Genomic DNA, 13,562 nt, shown 5'->3' on the forward strand with positions numbered 1-13,562 from the left:
GACCTGGACCTGACCTCCTCCAGCGTCCTGCCTGCCCGGGCTGACGGTAAACCTGTGACCGTGACTTGACGCTGCTGCCTCCACGTCCCTCCTTCCCATAATCCATAATCTGGAATCCATCTCCATATCCATTTGCATCCAATACTTTATTCATATCCATCCTTACCTACCTACCTACCTCATCCCTATTCGTAAACCCTTCACTGCTCTTCTCTCTCTCTTTCTCTCTCTTCCCCATTCAAACCCCTCTCCTCCACCCTCAGCTCCTGCTAATAATAAGGCGAGGTCGGTCCCTAAATACCCAAAAGGCATCTCTTACACCTCCTGGCTGAACACACCCACTGGCACCCTCTCCAATCCCCATCCCGTGTCCCACCTGGCGTCCTCGTACACTAACGCACCTGGTCCTGGTCCTGAACCTGGACCTGGACCTGGCCTTTGGGTTGCCCCCCCCGGGACCTTGCCTGCAAACTGGGACCTGCACCTCTGTCCTGCACCTGTTGTTCCATTCCTTCCTGACCTTACCTTGCCTCACCTCGCTCACCTCATCCGCACCTCTCTCACACACACTCACACACACCTACCAGCCAGCAGTCTGCGCTTCCCGCCGCTGCTTCCCTCCTTCCTGTCTCGTACCGTTCCTCCAACCCACCGGAAGAAAACCCTTCTCGCAACCGACTTCGATTACATTTCGCGCGTCGCGAATTCCTCCATATTCCGCTTCTCCATCTGCTGTTGTCAATCGTCGGTTCTCAATGTCCCAGCTCTGACGCTTATTTTTTGCCCTGCGCAGCTGGGACGCCCCGCCGTAATTCGCCTTACGCCTTACCTTAGTCACCTCCGCCCTCTTAACCGCCGCCTCTTCCGCTCTGCGCCCTCCATCCTTTGTCACTCGTTTCTTTACCAACATGTATCTCAATATGCGAATACCTCTGCAGTTGCTGGGAGCTGCTCGAGAGCACTCGTCCGGGGCCTTGCGTCGACGTGACGGCGATAGCGATCCCAGGAAAGTCACCATCATTGTAAGTACACTATCATGCCATGGCCCCGAGCCGCTCGTGCCAGTCAACAACACCACTAACACCTATCGCCATTACAGGCAATCCTCGCCGCCCTGGTCCTCATTATCTTCGTCGCCTTTGTAATATTCTCCTTCCGCGCCTCTCGACGCAATCGCCAACCCTCGAAAAACTCCTCCCGTGGAGGCTTTCTCAAAATATGGAACACGGGCGCTGGCCGGAGCAGGTACCAACAGGCTCAGGATGAAGAATCAAACTCCACCGAACAGCTAGCCACCCGCAGCTCCCGTACTGGCCCGACTTCCCTGCGCTTCGATGCCTCCGCCAACCAGTCACAGGCCGACAGCCGCTCCCCCAACAGCGCCGTGAACCGCAACACTTCTATTCGCTCAGTCATGACCCTACCAGCTTACAGGGTCGATGCCAACGATAACGAACAGGTTTTGGGTCGTGAAGGCGAGCGTGGCGGTGTGGATGTTGTCATTGAGTACCCGACGGAGGAGAATGAGGAGGAACTGCGTGACCAAGAGATGGAAGCACTGTATCAGATTCGCCTGGCTCGACGACAAGAACTTGCCGAACGCGAGGAGAGGAGGAGAGAGCGTCGCGAAGCGCGAGACCGTGGCGACCACGTCGCTCTGGAGAACATCCGCACACAAGCCCGCAACGCCAGCAACAACAGTGTCGTTGGCGTCCTCCGCGAAGAGCATGAACGTATCAAGGCCGAACGCCAAAGAAATGTCTCTAGCGTATCTTACGCCGATCTTGGCGTTGCACGTCACGATGGCACCCGAATTCGAGCCAACAGCCAGGAAAGCGAGAGGATGGGCTTGTTATCGGACGCTGCTAGTATTGCCGCCACATCAACCAGGTCCGTTGCCGAGTCGGGCCACAGGAGAGGTAGCTCCGTTATGAGTATCGACAGCGACCTCCCCTCTCCTGGGCTGCCGAGATCCCGGGCGAACTCGCGACCAGATACGCCCCGTCTAGACACGAGAGCCGGTTCGAGCCCTGAGATTATCGAGGCCGATGTTGGAGAGGCCGATGTTGGAGAGGCCGGCATCCCCATCTACTCTCCTCCCGGATACGACGAAGTTTCCCTCGACGATGAACACTCCAGAAGCAACACTCCTCGGCCAAATGTCGAACCCCCTCCGACCTATCCCGGACCCTCTCAACAACGCGCAGACAATCTTGCCTCAGATATGGCCGACTTGGCCGCGGAGGAGCACACGACTGGCCAACCGGGGCAGCAAAGCCAGCAGAGCCAGCAGAGGAAGATACCACAATTACCAAGCCTTCGGCTACAGCAATTACCACAGATCGTGATTGAGCCATCCAGCGCCAGGCCTCGTGATGACGAGAGGTGACGGTTGATCCTGGATAGAAGAGAAGGAAGAAAACCGGATGAATGATGGCTGGATTTAATGAGCCCCCGTGCAAAGGAAGAAAATTTGGTGGCGATCTTTTTTGATACATATGGCCTGAATCGGCAAATCACATACACACTGAGCGAGTGCTGTCAGGACGAGGCAAGCTCTCCAAACTCATTGTATAGTACCTTACCAGTAAACTGGATATCGGCGTTGGGCGAGTCTCGGCCTGGACAGGGAGTTATAAAGGATACCAGAGCGTGTTCAGGAGGTTTTGCACCTCTGCGGCCTGCGCGCCCGAGGTACCATCATATTTCGAAGCAATCATTTCAAGCTTTCACTCTGAAAATGACTTTCTGTGCTCATTGGTTATACTGCTCTCGACGGTATTATCTGCCGAGTGCTCCTCGAGTGCACGGAAGGTATGCTTTATGATCTGCATTGTATGTAAGTAACCCTTGCTCTTATGACATGGCCAAGTTGCTGGGGCCAAGTCGAAGGTCAATTCCTGATGCTTGGCCTAGTCTTGATTTTGGGTCCTGACCTGTTTGCACTTGCCAAGCATCTTGGCCCAATGCTTGACTCTGCCTCCGGTTTTCCACCGGATCGAAGACGAGCGATCGTAAAAGGCTGTAGAAGAACTTGCGGAAAACCCATGCGCAGTATTTGTATCAGCAGGACCGATCAGAACCAAGTGCAGCCAAGACACTCAAGGGCCTCGGATGTGCTCAGGATTTTTGTTCGTCGACGTCAAGCTCACAAAGCGCTATTTCTCTTACTCTTCAACGATACACATTCGCCCTAGGTGAAGGTTCTGCTGCACGTAACCTTTGAGTAACCGGGGATGGGTTATTGAGTTTGTGCAAGCAGCCCTATTGGAGGCAATCAGACGACAGCAGGGGGAAGCAGGGAATCATCAACGGGTGCTTGGAGACTCCCCAAAATCCTCAGCTTATTTTACCGTCACTTCAAGCAGCTCGTCTCAAATGAGTCATTCTTTCTGTCCAGTACAGTAAGGCCCGACGCGGACTGCTTTTGTTTGGTGGTATTCCCTGTCACCTGAGGTCGTTTCCATCAACACATCCTGGCCTCTGCATCAATCTTATAATCGATGAAAAAGCATGAGAAACGGAGGGCGACTGATCAAAAGCCCTTGACGATTAGCATAAGCAAAGCTGGAGCGGGATTCACTATCCGGAGCGAATATGCAACATTTGCGCTCGTCGTACATGTACTACTCTGTGACCCAATGACAGTATCCGAAGTTATTCACATAACGCGTTGATGGGCGTTTGGCGCAGTGGTAGCGCGTCCGCTTTGCATACTCGCATCTGCGGAAGGTCTAGGGTTCAATCCCCTAAACGTCCATGACCTTTTGCTGATTCTTACGACTGATGCGTTTTTGCTTTGAGGGTCTTCGCACGCATTTCTTGACTTTTAGCGTCTTTCAAAACAGCTGTGCAACAGCTCACAATACAGATTGCGGTGGTGGTAAACAATAAAAACATGGCTTGGTTCGCTAGGCAAAAAGACTTCGGCCGGCCTGTATGTACAAAGTGTCTCAATCATTTCATCCATGCTTTGCGGGCTCTGGCCGTAAAGTGAACACCTCCCGTCCCAAAACGCCGATAACCCAAAAACAGCCCGTTCCCCAAAACTCCAATTTTCATCCCAAGATGTTATCAAATCCAGTGATCGTCCAATGCGCGGTTCTTGTCGAGGTACTCATACACCTGCTTGGGGTCCTTGCACACGTGCTTCGCGTCCCAGCCGTCGCTGCCCGTGAACCCGGGGGGGAAGGTTGTCTGGGTGCCCTCGAGCGCGACGTCGCCCGAACACAGGATGGCCTGGCGCAGGTACTCGAAGCAGTGCTGGAGGTGCCAGGGCCCGTCGGCGCCCTCGGTGCCCTCTGGGATGTGGGAGTGCATGTCGACGGCGGCGGAGCCGTTGACGGAGAGGCCGGCGTAGCTCTCGAGGATGGCGTAGAGGCAGTGCAGCTGGTGCGTCATGGAGGTGGTGAAGACGGTGCGCGGGGCGAACTCGGGCAGCGGCACGGGGAGGTTGCTGTGGGCGCGCGGGTTCTTGACCTCGAGGTAGCCGAGGCCGCGGGGCACCATCTTGAGCCAGTTCTCCTGGAGGGAGGCGTTGGTGAAGAGCGACTTTGGGTCGTCGGGGACGAAATCTGTTGTCGGGTGGAAGGTTGTTATTTGCTGGGTGACTGGAGGTTTCTTGTGTTAGCCAAGAGGAGATTCGACTGGGATGGGGAAGAGACGAACATTCTGGCGCGAAGCCTGTGAGGTCGCCGACGGGTTCGAGGCGCTTGTCGCGGGCGGGCGACTGGAGGTATCGTCTCTCGACGAGGAGGCCGACGACGACGAGCATCAGCGCCGTGTCGAATACCCAGCGCCAGCGCCTGAAGGCCTCGCATTTCTTGGCGCACCGGCTTCGTCTTGTTGCGCAACCGCCGCCGTCTTCGATGTCTGCTTGCTTCCACGGCTTGTCGTCTTCGCTCAGCAGCGACACGCTGATGTCGGTCATGGAGTCATTGTGAGGCGAGACACCGCGGCGGGTGTCTGAGTAGCCGTGATTCATGGTGTCGGTTGTCGTATAACAGAGGGAGCTCTTGATGAGTGATGACGATGGCTATGTATGTCTTCTTCGAAGAACAAGATACAGCCTGACTATCGAACGCTTCAAACTAATAATTCGATCGTTGAAGGATAGAAAACCCAAGGCCCAGACTTCTGGGCCGCCAGCCAAGGACGCGGCATCATGTCCCTATTATTCGGCCAACGTGAAACACCCTCTGGGCTGATGTCCCTCCCAACGGCGGTGCGTGGCGTCGCTGGCCGGTCGATGATCTGAAGGAGATCCGACACTTTGTGTCTGAGAACGGCGGAGCGGCGGGAAACGGTGACCCGTGCGTCTGTACGTACCCTGGGCGAAAGGACTTGAGGGTGACCCATTGTCATGTGGCCGTGGACTCTTTTCTCTGAATAATACTTGCGATGGTAGAAATCCGAGATTCGGTCACAAAGATTGGGATGGATTGATTGAGGTCGGTGGTGAATGAGATACTTTACCCATGCGCCCACAAGATTTGCGCCAACATTCGCACTTGCAGGCTGCCAAAGCCAAGCTCAAAAGCCTAACGAGTTAAGCATAATCCCCACTGGGCAGCTAGCTTCCTTCCTGTGAATAACAAATGTCGCTAACAATTAAATGATATTGTTGACTATTGGCAACCCATCAATCCGCAATGAACTGCGTCTAAGCGTCGGAGATCAAAAATTCAGTATGTCTGAGACTATTCCGATGACGATAAAAAGGCAAAAATGACAACTGTGAGATTCGAACTCACGCATCTTTCGATACCAGAATACTGCCCTTTGGAAGGACAAGCTCGTCGCTTGAGTCTGGCGCCTTAGACCGCTCGGCCAAGTTGCCCGATGATTTCCGAGGCAACTTCATTGCTGGAGTACCCTTGCGCGCAGGTGTGGAGACCTCGCCCAGTTGCAAGCAAGCTTCATCCGAAGCACAGCTTCCGTCCAGTTGCTGGGCCCGGTGGTTTTTTTCTTTGGCTTTGGCATTCTGCAGTTGACTTCACATCATCTGAGATGGTTTTCTTTCTGAGTACAGCAAGCTTTCGCTCACCTACCACGTCAAAGCTGAAGCCCCAAACCACCGCTCAACCTCTGGCCCAAGGTTTGCGCGCCAGCTCTGGCTGACTTCATCATCGTATGAGCTTCACTGCCCTCACATCACCTCCCTCCAACAAGACCGAATGTCTCGGATGCAAATGGCCTCCGGCATGGGCCCGTCCGCACCGGCCTCGGCGGCCGCATACCGCCGAGAACATGCTCCCCCGTGGGCCTCCGTTATCGTCGTCGTCGTCAAAATGTGGAAATCATTCGAGTCCCCAAAGGTCCAGTCGTCAGTGCACCGGGAAGCCTAAGCTGGACTCGGCCTAGCCGGTGGGAATACAGCGGAGACCAGCAGAGGACGGGAGTTGACGTCGGCAATCTTTCAAGCCTGCTTCTGATTCTTTTGTTGCTTTCACCCTGCCAACATGTTTGGCCTCCTCTGGGCGAGGCGTCTGTTGCTGGAAGAAGGCCAGTTGCGGCCCTCATGGGTCGAGCATTGGCTGCGATAGATATCACTTACATCTTCACCTATTCTTTGGATATGTTCACTAGTACCAAGGTGTATTAGACAGACCTCCAAACCATCACTTTCTCGGGAGAAGCCTCCCGATCGCAACCCTCCCATGCCCTGGCATCCGCACTGCCGGGACGAGGTGGCGGATGCGCATCTCAAATCCATCAACAAAGATTTTTTTTCTTTTACACGGCCCCCAAAGATAGGGAACAGTGGACCCTTGCAAATGGTGCAATACGCAGAGTTCCATAGTTTCCCATGTGCCATCCCTTTTTTAAATGTCCGTCGGTCTGCCGCCGCCGCCACTGGTCCTTTGCCGCTTCCACTTCCCGATTTCTAATACATCTTCCGACCTTTCGTTTCCTTTTGCTCGGCGTCAGATCAGGATAAGACCACGCTCGTTTGGGGGAAACACATATTTAATGTTTAATCGCTCCTTCTCTCACTTATAACATCGACTTGAGCCGCCGGGCAGATTTCCCGACTAGATCTTCGAAAGGATCGCCGTCGCAACGTCGCAACGAGCAAGGTTCACCCGCCAAGGAGGCTTGCATGAACCAACGATCCCCCTCTCGGGACAACATCACCACGAAACGACGAGCAAAAATTCCAGCTCAAAAAATCTAGAACATGTCTTCGGCCCGAGACCCGGCCGCCGAAGCCGATGAGAAGCACGGCTCCGCGCCCCCGGGCCTCCGTTTAAACCACCCCTCCGAAACGACTCTCACGCCCGGCTCGAACTCGGACAACGACCCCGAAACCCAACCCTCCGCGGCGGCGGCGCCCACGACATCCGACCCCGGCGCCGTCCCAGATGGCGGGCTCGAGGCCTGGCTCCAGGTCCTCGGGTCCTGGGTCGTCCTCGCCGCCACGTGGGGCCTCGTCAACACCTTCGGCGTGTACCAGACCTACTACGAGACGACCCTCGCCGCGACGCCCTCGGCCATCTCCTGGATCGGCTCGCTGCAGGGCGCGCTGCTGATGCTCGTCGGGCCCGTCTCCGGCCCGCTGTACGACGCGGGCTACTTCCGCGAGCTCCTCTGGGCGGGGCTCTTCCTCATCCTCCTCGGCCAGTTCATGACCTCGCTGTGCACGACCTACTGGCAGGTCCTGCTCGCGCAGGGCGTGTGCATCGGCCTCGGCTGCGGGCTGACCTTCCTCCCCTCGACGGCGATCCTCAGCCAGTACTTCCTCAAGCGCCGCTCCTTCGTCATCGGCATCGCGGCCACGGGCTCCCCGATCGCGGGCATGGTGTTCCCCATCATCTTCGGCCGGCTGCAGCCCGTCATCGGCTTCGGGTGGGCGACGCGCATCATGGGCTTCATCCTGCTCGGGCTGTCCGTCATCCCGGCACTGTGGATGCACACGCGTCTGCCGCCGTCGGGGCATAAGCGGTCGCTCATCGACCGGACGGCGCTGCGCGACCCGGCCTTCATGCTGGTCATGGTCGGCTCCTTCTTCGCGTTCCTGTCCATGTACATTGCCTTCTTCTACATCCAGCTGTTCGCAGTCAGCCGCGGCATCGGCCCGGCGTCCTTCTCGTCGTACTTTGTGACGCTGCTGAGCGCGGGGAGCATCCCTGGGCGGGTGGTGCCCAACTACCTCGCGGACAAGATCAGCGCGGTGTACGTGCAGACGTCGCTCGCTGCGGGGGCGGCGATCATGATGTTTGCGTGGCTGGGGATCAACAACATGGCGGGCCTGATTGTGTTCGCCATTATCTACGGTTGTTTTTCGGGAGGCATGGTCAGCATCACGCCGAGCGTCATCGTGAGTCTGTCGCCGGACCTGGGCCGCGTGGGGACGCGCATGGGCATGATGAACTTCACCTCGGGCATCTCGATCCTCATCGGCACGCCTATTGCCGGCGCAATCCTGGGAGGATACAGCGAGGTGGAGTGGCAGGCCATGATCGGGTACGGAGCAGCGGCTCTGACGGTGGGATGTTTCTGCTTCACGCTGGCCAAGATCTTCCAGCTGAAGCAAGAGCGGTCTCTGAAGGCTTGAGTCAGTGGCCAGTAATGTATCGCAATCGTGTATATTAAGAGGGCTCTGTTCCACGTTGATCGCGGCTATCAAGACGCACTTGTAGAGTCACCGCATCCACCACCAACCGCAAGCCACTGCCGCGACGCCGCCAAACACAACCGCCCACCGAGCCAGCCCGCGCATGATCTGCTCTTTCGCAAAAGCATCCATAGCGTCCCCGTCGTTGACGTTCGGAAACGGCACATCCGGGATCGGCTTCCCGAGAGCCTTGCACAAAGGCTCCCACCCGTCCTTAACATGGTAGAACACCAGCTGATCCGCGGGCACCACCCTTCTCAGCCACGCCTGGTGGGTGTCCCACACGGCGCGGTCCGGCACAGGAGCTTCGTGAGGAAACAGCTCGCCCCAGCGACCCTTGGGGATCGCATCAATGTACCGCGGGAACCAGCGCATGGTCGGGACGAGAAACAGTGCAAACGACAGAAAGGCCTGCAGAGACGCGTTGCCCGTCTTTTGGATGCTGCGGACCCACGCGTCCGGATCGCGGACGGTGCAGATGACCTTGACGCCGGGGTGCATCTCGAGCAGCTCCTCGAGGAAGAGCATGCCGGGCACGTCGAGCACGGCGGCGAAGCCGTCGTCCAGGTGGTTTCTCAGCGTCTCCCGGACGACTTTGTCGTCCTCAGCTGATTTGATCGGGGTGTGCTCGAGGGCGGCGATCCAGGAGCGGATCTCGGATTCCGGGCCCCTGGTGACTTGGGTGCCGCCGTGGTGGACGGGCCCGTGTAGGAGGATTTCGAGGGCTTTGCTGAAGGAGGCCGTGCCGGTTCGGGGGAGGCCGGCCCCGATGACCTGGAGCTTGGTCCCAGGCTTCGGCTTGGAGGCTTCTTGGCCCATTGTGAGACTTGAGATGCTTCTTTGAAGATTTTGCACTCGAGACAGAATGCGAAAGATGGAGCCACTGTAATCAGATTAGATGAATGAGTGATACTTACGAGTTTCCCTTTTTGATGCCAATGCTGACACCGTTCACTAAGGAGGCCGAGGATGCACCTAATGACCCCTTCCGTTTTGGCGAATTAAAAGTCACTTGTCATCCTTCTCACTCGACGTGGTAAGGATATCGGTCACAGATGCACAAGGCAGAGTGTTTGGCATAGTGAAGCAGTTGACAATCTGAAATGGACGAAGCCGTTGCCAGATACGGGCGTGAGAGGTGAGTCCCAGGTGAGAGCGCACACCTCCGTTCACCGACCCGACTCACCGAGAAATCCAGCGTTTCGTACCCCATCAAGGTCGGCGGGCGCTTGCCAATTTTGGCAAATGGGAGTGGAACTGGTTTTCGCACCATATCGAGCATCTGTGTCACTGAGCCGGAGACAATAATAGTGCGGCGAGGTTGGCGGTGAGGGTCCGTCGATGCATCGGACGTTGGATGCGTTTCGTTTTCGTGGTGCGGATAAGGCTCGATGTGGGCATTGGCTGCTCCGTGACCCCCGTCAGCGAAGCCAAGTCTTTCTATCGTGACCTAGCCCTCGAGAGATCTCGATAGCGGACAGGGCCTAGGTGTTGTAAGCCAGATGTTGAAAATGAAGACCAAGGTATTACCATTACCCAGCGATTCATGACCGTGTACCTACGGAGGTAACTGCGGGTTACGATGCGCGGATCCGTACCAGCGGCGGCGAGGGCGGCCTATCACGGCGGCAGGTGAGGGTCCAGCGCTGTGTGTTGCTGATTCATCCTTGGATCATGGCGCTGGTGCAGCTTAGCAACCGCTTAACTCAGACCCGCGCGCGAGGGATGACAGCGACAGCGACAGCGACAATGTGTGGGGTGCCGCAGCGTCACAGTGCTCCGTCGTCGGGTCCAGGCGGTGTCTCCACTGAATGCTGACGGCGGTTGACGAAATCTGCGACCATCTGCTTTGTGATCTGATGGACCTATCCAATCCATGGATATCAGACGACGATTTCGATGGGCGCAACCGTCCAGGATCGGTCAGAGGGAACATGAGTCCCACGTGTAAGTCATGAAGAAAAGATGTTCCGTGCAGTCCACGTCGTACCTTAGACACTGGAATCCCCGGCGTTCTTTCATTGGCTCACCGTGTTCTGAGCTCCGTAGAAGGATATGGGCTGCCATTTGTCAGTCAAGACTAATCTCTTCGTCCTGCCATCGATCGTCACCGCCAACTCCGGACCTCGCTCGCAAAAGATGCCTTCGGCTCCGGCACTTGGCAACAATGGGAGGGAAAACAGGCTTTGGTACCTGATCCCATCCCGCCGTCTGGCTGAGCTTTGACCTTCGAGGGCCTCAACTCTAAGTGAGGAACGCTCCTGATGTTAGGTTCGTCTCGCGGTTCGTCATACCAATTTGAGGGAACGGCAAGAGGGCAATCCGTGATACACCCGCGATCCGAAAGTATTTGCGCTCCTCTAGAGACAGTCGTGCACAAAAGAAGAGCCTCCCCCCCCCACCGTTGGCTGCCAGGTTGCTGAGACTAAAGTGACAATGGAAGTGCCGCCCTTACCCCACGGCCGACAGGGTGGTCGAGGAAAGGGATTGCCTGTGTATTCGTAAGGCTTATGATAGCTGATGGCGTTGTTAAGCACTTATTCAGCACCCTCGTCTCTTTCAGAAATCCAGCCCCCCCGCTGCTGGACCACGGATCACTGCGATCTGTCGCAGGGCAGCTACTGGAACAAGGTCGGCACGGGTGGTTTCTGACATGGGTTCGATGGGCAAGATGGTGGTGTTCTCCGGGTAGCTTGCATCATGGCTGAACTGGATGTTGCATCGCGACCTGACGTGCCTATCGCAACCCATCCTCGCCCGCGGCTCCGATTCGCATCGTGTCTGTTTCCTGTGATGAGTATTGAGTGAGACTTTGATTGCACAGAAACAGTATGGCGGGTAAGTACTTGCCTACCTAGGTACAGAGTAGAATACATTGAGATCACGAACCCAAGAGTGTACTTACCTGCCTACCTAGCTACCTCAGGTGGTCATGTCACAATAACAAGCCAGCCCCGCAGCGGAGCATGGACCAGCTTGGAGGGGTGTAGCTCCCCATGCCAGGCAGGGCAGGGGCAGGGCAGCTGCTTTCCTTCCCTCCCCTCCACCCGCCCGGACACCTTGCGGTTTGTCAATTGTCGCGCGCCTGCTTACAGCACCTTAGCTGAGCAGCATGGAGCTCTTGGCCGTTGAAGCTGGATGAAACCGCACCTCATCGTCCACCTCAGATCCCAACCTACCTATGGAAAGTACCTACCTTGACGCCCGTCTGGTTGGCCTGCCCGAGTCTAGCGTGCCTTTGATGATGCAACACCGCCGTAAGGTACCTTATCCAAACCCCTCCAGCCCCTCTCTGGCCGTTTCCGCGCCTGGCCAAGCTGCCGGCCTTGCGTGGTAACGTATCCGTACCTTGTCTTGCCCGTGTACACTGGGTAAGGTAGATTGATATAAGATGTGCTCCTTCCCAACAGACGACACCTCTCACTCCATTCCCTCTCCAGTTTCTCTGTGTTGAGCACTGATTTCCTCTCTTCACTGCAATCGATACCCTTCCTTTTCTATCCATCCGTCCTACAGAGACACACATCTGCCACAATGGCTCCCAAGATCGCTATCGTCTACGTGAGTATCCACCCCCCAGCCCGTAGCTCTTCTTTCCTAATCGGGCAATTTCTTCTGTCCCGTTCTCTGCCCCCTCTCCCCACCTACCTCACTCAATATCTTACCACCTCACTCAATCTCAACGGTGGCTTGGCAACCTCTGTCTCCCTTTCCAAGTCTACCGCATGCCTTGTACGCAGTAGATGCCCATCGTTGCCTCTGGCTGCAACCGAAGGCCTCGTTCTGCAGACAACATGACGACTCCCGCGCACAATCATGACGCCTCGATACGCGTTGCCCGCACCTCGGCGCCCTGAACCCCGCCGCGATCGCCAACTCAACTCCAACCCTGCCCTTAAGACCGCCATGCTAATCCCGTGCGCCCTCACAACAGTACTCCATGTACGGCCACATCCGTACCCTGGCCGAGGCCGAGAAGGCCGGTATTGAGAAGGCCGGCGGCACCGCCGACCTCTTCCAGTACGTCCTGCTTTACTACAAACCCCTCCCCCGCCGCGAGTCGCTTGTAATCCGGCTAACCATTGTGCAATCAACAGGATCGCTGAGACCCTCCCCGAGGAGGTCCTCACCAAGATGGGCGCTCCCCCCAAGCCCAGCGACATCCCCGTCCTCGAGGACCCCTCCACCCTCGAGGCCTACGACGCCTTCCTCCTCGGCATTCCCACCAGATACGGCACCTTCCCCGCCCAGTGGAAGACCTTCTGGGACAAGACCGGCAAGCAATGGAGCTCCGGTGGCTACTGGGGCAAGCTCGCCGGCCTCTTCATTTCCACCGCCTCCCTCGGCGGCGGCCAGGAGTCCACCGCCATCGCCGCCATGTCCACCCTCGCCCACCACGGCATTATCTACGTCCCCTTCGGCTACGCCAAGGCTTTCCCCCTGATGGCTGACCTCAGCGAGATTCACGGCGGTGGTCCCTGGGGTGCCGGCACCTTCGCCGGCGCCGACGGCTCTCGCCAGCCCTCCGAGAAGGAGCTCGAGATCGCCCGCATCCAGGGCCAGTCCTTCTACGAGACCGTTGCCAAGCACGTGGGTTGACTGCATGGCAGCAAGGACGGTGCCAAGGTGGAGAACGGCACGAGCAACGGCACCAACGGAGCGGACAAGCCTGCCCCGGTCAAGAAGGACCCGCCCGCGACGGAGAGCCGGGCGCCGAAGGAACTTGACGACAAGGACGTCAAGTCTGGACCGTGTGGACTTCCCAACAAGTGTGTGGTGCAGTGAGAACATAGCCTCTGCACGTTTAATCCTGTAAAATTATCACAAAAAAAATACATTGTAATGACATACGTTCCACTTTGCACACAAATCATCCCATCAGTACGTGAACGGTTCTGCCACCGTCAAGAAACTCCGCCTACGCCCGTTATGACACTCGGACGCC

At 56.9% G+C, this 13,562-nt stretch overlaps 5 protein-coding genes and 2 non-coding genes across 7 annotated transcripts; 4 read left to right on the forward strand and 3 right to left on the reverse strand.

Annotated features, from left to right (window-relative positions):
* Nucleotides 1–908: 908 nt before the first annotated feature.
* On the forward strand, nucleotides 909–2,389 carry COL26b_003804 (uncharacterized protein; the record flags this gene model as incomplete). The annotated part of the gene is made up of 2 exons (XM_053176695.1): nucleotides 909–1,022; nucleotides 1,100–2,389. The coding sequence occupies 2 exons, from the start codon at nucleotides 909–911 to the stop codon at nucleotides 2,387–2,389; spliced, it is 1,404 nt and encodes a 467-aa protein (XP_053039305.1).
* Nucleotides 2,390–3,678: 1,289 nt separating this feature from the next.
* On the forward strand, nucleotides 3,679–3,760 carry COL26b_003805. Its single transcript has one exon. It is a non-coding gene; the product is annotated as a tRNA-Ala (tRNA).
* A 314-nt stretch (nucleotides 3,761–4,074) lies between these two features.
* Nucleotides 4,075–4,984, reverse strand: COL26b_003806 (uncharacterized protein; the record flags this gene model as incomplete). The annotated part of the gene is made up of 2 exons (XM_053176696.1): nucleotides 4,075–4,574; nucleotides 4,669–4,984. 2 exons carry the CDS (start codon nucleotides 4,982–4,984, stop codon nucleotides 4,075–4,077), a joined length of 816 nt encoding a protein of 271 aa, XP_053039306.1.
* Nucleotides 4,985–5,728: 744 nt separating this feature from the next.
* Nucleotides 5,729–5,839, reverse strand: COL26b_003807. The gene has a single exon. It is a non-coding gene; the product is annotated as a tRNA-Leu (tRNA).
* A 1,341-nt stretch (nucleotides 5,840–7,180) lies between these two features.
* On the forward strand, nucleotides 7,181–8,557 carry COL26b_003808 (uncharacterized protein; the record flags this gene model as incomplete). Its single annotated transcript, XM_053176697.1, has 1 exon — nucleotides 7,181–8,557. One exon carries the CDS (start codon nucleotides 7,181–7,183, stop codon nucleotides 8,555–8,557), a length of 1,377 nt encoding a protein of 458 aa, XP_053039307.1.
* An 87-nt stretch (nucleotides 8,558–8,644) lies between these two features.
* On the reverse strand, nucleotides 8,645–9,436 carry COL26b_003809 (uncharacterized protein; the record flags this gene model as incomplete). Its single annotated transcript, XM_053176698.1, has 1 exon — nucleotides 8,645–9,436. One exon carries the CDS (start codon nucleotides 9,434–9,436, stop codon nucleotides 8,645–8,647), a length of 792 nt encoding a protein of 263 aa, XP_053039308.1.
* Nucleotides 9,437–12,151: 2,715 nt separating this feature from the next.
* Nucleotides 12,152–13,402, forward strand: ALTA7 (Minor allergen Alt a 7; the record flags this gene model as incomplete). Its single annotated transcript, XM_053176699.1, has 4 exons — nucleotides 12,152–12,178; nucleotides 12,552–12,637; nucleotides 12,715–13,207; nucleotides 13,232–13,402. 4 exons carry the CDS (start codon nucleotides 12,152–12,154, stop codon nucleotides 13,400–13,402), a joined length of 777 nt encoding a protein of 258 aa, XP_053039309.1.
* Between the last annotated feature and the right edge of the window lie 160 nt (nucleotides 13,403–13,562).

This window comes from Colletotrichum chrysophilum, assembly GCF_026319265.1.
Source record: "Colletotrichum chrysophilum strain AFK26 chromosome Unknown scaffold_22, whole genome shotgun sequence".
NCBI classification, from domain to species: domain Eukaryota; kingdom Fungi; phylum Ascomycota; class Sordariomycetes; order Glomerellales; family Glomerellaceae; genus Colletotrichum; species Colletotrichum chrysophilum.